At 35.7% G+C, this 6,299-nt stretch overlaps 1 protein-coding gene across 2 annotated transcripts in view; it reads left to right on the forward strand.

Annotated features, from left to right (window-relative positions):
- LOC107696975 (contactin-4-like) overlaps window positions 1-6,299 on the forward strand; it is a 91,943-nt gene that overhangs the window by 53,118 nt on the left and 32,526 nt on the right. For both annotated transcript variants that reach the window (XM_016497554.1, XM_016497555.1), the window contains exons 6-9: window positions 1,377-1,580; window positions 1,683-1,785; window positions 1,940-2,124; window positions 4,569-4,708. In XM_016497554.1, coding sequence (XP_016353040.1) covers window positions 1,377-1,580; window positions 1,683-1,785; window positions 1,940-2,124; window positions 4,569-4,708 — 632 coding nt within the window. The remainder of the gene's footprint in view (window positions 1-1,376; window positions 1,581-1,682; window positions 1,786-1,939; window positions 2,125-4,568; window positions 4,709-6,299) is intronic.

Consider the following 6,299-nt stretch of genomic DNA (forward strand, 5'->3'; position numbering starts at 1 on the left):
GCCTTTTGAGGACTGACCACAGGTTCTCTATGGGATTGAGAGCCGGGGAGTTGCATGGCCACGATTCCAAAATTTCAATATAATGATCTTCGAGCCACTTCTTTATCAGACTTGCTTTGTGATATGTTGCTCCATCATGCTGGAAAATGCACAGATCATCACCAAATTGCTCATGGACTTTGGAAGAAGTCGCACTTGCAGGACGTTTTGATGCCATTCTTTATTCATGGCAGTGTTTTTGGGCAGAATTATGAGAGAGCCCACTGCCTTGGTTGAAAAGAAACCCCACACATGGATGGTCTCAGGATGCTTCACTGTTGGCACAACACAGGACTCATGGTAGCGTTCACCTTTTCTACTCTGAATAATCGATTTTCCAGATGTCACAAACAGTCAGAAGGGAGCTTCATCAGAGAAAATAACTTTGCACCAGTCTTCTGCTGTCTAATCCTTGTACTTCCTGCAGAATTTAGTCTGTCCTTGATGTTTTTCTTGAGAGAAGTGGCTTCTTTGCTGCCCTTCTTGACACCAGGCCGTTGTCCAAAATTCTTGGCCTCGCTGTACGAGCAGATGCTCTCACACCAACCTGCTGCCATTCCTGAGCAAGCTCTGCACTGCTGGTCACACGATTCCGTAGCTGACTCCTGGAGGAGACAGTCCTGGCGCTTGCTGCACACTCTGGGACGTCCTGAAGACTTCTTCACTGCAGTCGAACCTCTCTCATTGAAGTTCTTGATGATCCAGTAAATGGTTCTTTCAGGTGCAATATTTTTTGTAGCAATTTACTTGCATGTGGGGCCATTTTGATGCAAAGCGATGATGGCTGCACGTGTTTCTTTGGAGGTAACCATTGCCAACAAGAACACAATGATTGGAAGCGCTTCTTCTCTCCTTTTATAGCAATCAGTCTACTTTTACAATCTAATTAGTATGATAGTGATTTTACCTGACTAGTATTCATTCACACTTTCACATGTGCTGCTGATATGATTAGTCAATTAATGTTAGCTGGTCATTTTGTGTCAGGATCAAAAAGCAGTGAAATTATTTTTTTTGTGAAAAGTTAATTTTTTTGGCCAATGAAGCTTTTAGCAATTATTTAAAATGCATCTGATCACTCTACACAATCATCTAGAAACAATGTGAATGAAAACCACAACAGCTTAAGCAGCAAACTTTGCAAAACACAAAATTTATGTCACTGCCAAAACTTTTGGCCATGACTGTACAATGAAAGCCATGCTCAAGGCTGTGTGATTCTGTTTACTCACATCACTGGGTTTCTGAAATGGATTAGTATTAAATTCACTAAGTTTTTGAAAACTTCAAAGCGTGTGGTGCAGTACAGCAAGTTTCACCTCTTGTCTTTTCGACAGAGTTGACCTTTTCCTGGATCTTCAATGAATATCCCTCATTCGTGAAGCAAGACATGCGGCGTTTTGTGTCACAGAAAACAGGCAACCTGTACATCGCTAAAGTGGAGCCCTCAGACGTGGGAAACTACACCTGTGTCGTGACTAACACTGTGACACAAAGCAGAGTGCAGGGACCTCCTACATCACTTGTACTCCGCAATGATGGTGATGGTCTTACCATATGTATTCAGCTCATAAAAATGACTCTTTTGTGGTTTTAAACGTAGGGTTTTAATAGGAAATAATCACACTTTTTCTGTGTTTCAGGCATTATGGGAGAATATGAACCCAAAATTGAGGTCCAATTTTCAGAAGTTTTGGCTGTTGCCAAAGGGTTGACAGTCAAACTGGAGTGCTTCGCTTTGGGAAAGTAAATATCACAACTGATACTTGAGCCTGCTTATACAATATCACATGCTAACAATTACTGAGACACTGGGTTTCTTTTCCAGTTTATACTATAGACTATTATTATTTAAAGGGAAACAGCTCATTAAACAATCAACTTTACATTTTGCTTTCAGTCCAGTACCTTCGATCACCTGGAGAAGACCAGACGGAGTTCCTTTTCCCAGAAAAGTGGATGTTGGCAAATCCAGTGGAGTGTTGGAGATCCCTTATTTCCAACAGGAAGACGCAGGACAATATGAATGCACAGCTGAGAACTCCAGAGGCAAAAACACAGTGAAGGGGCGTCTCTCCTTCTACGGTAGGGCAGAAATATTTCAGAGATTAAATAAATGTACTTTTCTCTTGAAGGAAAATTTCAACCAAATTTAAAAATCGTCCAAACCTGTATGAACGCTGTTTGCATGGACAAAATTATATACTTAGCAGAATGTTCAAGCCAGTGTAATTTTATTTAGATTCTAACAAAAATGTTGTTATTTTATTTAGTTTATTTAATTTTTTTTATATTTTCTCTTTTCATTTTAGCTAGTTTTAGAAATGTTGTTGTTTTTGTCATTTTTTATTGTTTTTTGTTCCTAAACACATGTACTGCATATATTTTTATTGAGTATTATGTTTTAGTTTTTAGTTTTAGTTTAATCCCGCCATGAGATGAAAAAAATATATAAAAGGTAATTGCTACTTTTATCTCACATTTCAGGCTTTTTTCTAGCTATTCTGAGTTTGCATCTTGACTGATTTGCGGGAATTTTGAGATATAACCACAGAATTGCAAGAAAAAAGTCTGAATTGTGAGATATCTCAGAATTGTGAGAAATAAACACAGAAATACAAGATATAAAACTCCCAATTTTGAGAGGAAAGCGAGATTTGTGAGACAAAATGTTACAATTACATTTATGTTTATAACATGGTTAAAAGAAACTGAATTGTGAGATACAAAGTCAAAAAAAGTCAATTTTGTTGACAGAATTGTGAAATGTAAACTCAATTTTTCATCTCGCAATCCTGTTTTTTGTTTTGTTTTTGTTAGAATTGCAAGAAACAAAGTTTATATTGTGAGATATAAACTCAGAATTGTGGAAAAAAGGAAATTGTAAAATAAAAAGTCACAATTGCCTTTTTTATTTTTTATTCCGTGGCGGGAATAAATACATTTGAGTTATTTAGTACTTCAACCTAAAATAAACAAAAATGAGAAAAGTTGTCTTGGCAACTAGCTGAACAAAAATGTTAACGTGTTTTGTATTTTATCATAAGTAATGATTTTTATAATTAGATTAGATTAGATTAGATTCAACTTTATTGTCATTGCACATGTAAGGTACAAGGCAACGAAATGCAGTTAGCATCTAACCAGAAGTGCAATAAGCAGTAAGTACAGGATATACAGTGTCTACAATATGTTACAAATGTACAATAAATATACAGATAAGGCAGTACTATGGACATAATTTACAGATTTTTAAATACTATCAGCATGATATACAGATAGGTATACTATGAACATACTATACATATGGATTATGTAATAAGTGTATGTACACTATAAGCAGAAACTATGAAAGACGCTGAGCCTTGCGATGTGTACGCGCCACCATCTTGGTCAAATTATAATGGTTTTAGTTTTAGTTAATCATAATATCCCTGGTTCAAGCTTTTCCTTTTCTTTGCAATGTAAAAGAATGGTGACCACCGCTTTCATTGTATAGAAAAGAACAGATTGGACATTCAACTGATTCTACACTCTTTCCATAATCTGACAAACACACAATCAATATGCACTATTAAGCTTTTATGAATGCTTATATATTTGAGTTTATCACTGATCAATATTGTTTATTTAATTTGTAACCCCATTATGTTTTATAACCAGGATGTCAGATTTTCATAAGTATCCCTGTATGTTATAATTATTTGTCAATTGCAATTATTTGGCAGGTAAAAATCCATAATCTCCCATAGACTGTATTGTCCATCTATCACTGCTGTTGGAGCTAGTGGAATAATCAATATGGGTCACTGTTGTTCATAACATAATGGCTGAAGTCAAAATTATTAGCTCCAGCAGTGTGACTGATACCTATAAAGCATTCTACTTTGTCCACGCTTGCACTACGGTGTGATTTATTCTCCTTTCTCTCTCATCTTATAAGAAAAGTTAAGCCTATGCAAGTCACACCGACCTTCACCGAAGCCACAAGAATCAGTCTCATTTTAATATGTTTTCAAGCCATTTTTTAAAATCGTCTTAGCTTTAAGTATAAATATTTAATCAAGGTTAAAACTGTAACATTTGCACTTTTTCTAGCACCGTTTTCTTGTGCATGTTTGGGAAGGGGTGTGTGTTTTTCCTCAAAGCAATATAAATATTAAAGCAATATACCAAAGACAGGCTAAAGATCCATAAAATTTGATCCACATTTAGTGAGAGCTGAGTACTGTAATCTCCTCAGCTCAGTGTGAATGCAGTTTACTAAATGTCCTTGTAAATTATTCATACAGTATTATGCTTCTTTTTTTTCCTTCTAATGCCATGTTGATTGATTAATAACTGGATTTGTTCAGTAATTGGCTCATAAACTGCTTGGTTGGTTTACTGATTCCTAATAGGGGCTAATCAATAACCAACTCTAAGTCTGTCTGGGATTCAGGGAGCTGTTGAAAATTCATTTTTATCAGCAGCGCTTTGTGAGGTGCTGATATCTCGCTGTGTGTTGTGTGTTTATTGATGGATTTCAGCACCCCCTCATCTGGTGGAGAAGCCTCAGGATGTGCAGAAAGCTATTGATGAATCTCTGCTGTGGGAGTGTAAGGCGAGCGCCAAGCCCAAACCATCCTACAGGTGGCTGAAGAACGGAGAGCCGCTCGAGTCCTTTGAGGTGGGAGATGCGGTTCGCTTTATCTTTAGTGCACCTAATGAGCAAGTTAGCAATTTAGGAAGAATAGAAGGAAATTGAAATCTAAATCTCAACATACTGTAATTGAACATTAAACACTATCAAGTCTCAATCTTTTCTCATCTTTTTCAATAACACAAAATAAATTATACTTAATTTCAGCATTTTTCTTCTCCCGCTTAAGTCTCATGCAAAGCATGCTAGGAACTACAGTTTTAATTATGTCAACAATGTCAATTATGTCAACATTATGTCAATATGAAAGTAGATTTTTCACTTTAGATAAAACTTTTCTTTTTCTCTTTTTTTATGTTTTGTCATTATTATTTTATATTTCAGTTTAGTTTTAGTAATCTTAATTGTTAAAACTTATTTCAGATGGTTGCCAATGCAGCATTTCTCATTTTTATGTTTTAAGTATTTAATATTTTAATTTATTTCAGGCAATGAAAACTATTTCTATAATATTCTAATATTCTTTAGTAAGCAATAACAACACTTCATAAAATTGGCTGTTTTCAAGTGCTTAGTCCCTATAAAAAAGTAATATATTAGAAATACATTTATTTCATACTACGTATAGTTCAAATATATTAACAGATTTGCTGACATATCACGCAAGAATTACTGATACAAAATATTTGTCTTTTTTTGGAGTACTACTTGTGCACAATGCACATCTTTAAATATTAAGCCTAAAATGTGTTTTAATGTCACTATTGGTGAGGATTGTATGATCTTTGAATAATATCAGGTATTATTCAAGATATTTAAAGTGTATCTGAGGTATACTTGCAATAGTTCCACTTTAGCACAATCAAATATACTTCAGTATATCTTTAGTCGGACCTCAGTACTACTTCTGCACAATTAAAGTGCATTAAAGGGTTACTCCACCCCAAAATTAAAATTTTGTCATTAATCACTTACCCCCATGTCGTTCCAAACCCGTAAAAGCTTCGTTCATCTTCGGAACAATTTAAGATATTTTGGATGAAAACCAGGATGCTTGTGACTGTCATATTGACTGCCAAGTAAATTACACTGTCAAGGTCCAAAAAAGTATGAAAGATATCGTCAGAATAGTCCATCTGCCATCAGTGGTTCAATCTGAATTTCATGAAGCGACAAAAATACTTTTTGTACACAAAGAAAACAAAAATAACGACTTATTCAACAATTCGTCTCCTCCGCGTCACCGTAGCGCCATTATGGAGAGTATCCACTGAACGTAAACTGAGTATGCTGTTCTGTGTCAGCCACACCACACGGATACGCTGTTTTCGTTCAAATCAAAGCGCAAATAAACGTAGAAAACGTATCCGTGTGGTGCGGCTGACACAGACAAGTAGAACAGTTTACGTTCAGTGGATACTCTACAAAATGGCGCTACGGTGACGCGGAGGAGACGAATTGTTGAATAAAGTCGTTATTTTTGTTTTCTCTGCGTACAAAAAGTATTCTCGTTGCTTCATAAAATTCAGATTGAATTTAATTGAATATTTACTTGGCAGTCAATGGGACAGTCACAAGCCTCCCGGTTTTCATCCAAAATATCTTAAATTGTGTTCCG

This window comes from Sinocyclocheilus anshuiensis, unplaced genomic scaffold (assembly GCF_001515605.1).
Source record: "Sinocyclocheilus anshuiensis isolate Anshui unplaced genomic scaffold, SAMN03320099.WGS_v1.1 scaffold130, whole genome shotgun sequence".
Classification (NCBI taxonomy): domain Eukaryota; kingdom Metazoa; phylum Chordata; class Actinopteri; order Cypriniformes; family Cyprinidae; genus Sinocyclocheilus; species Sinocyclocheilus anshuiensis.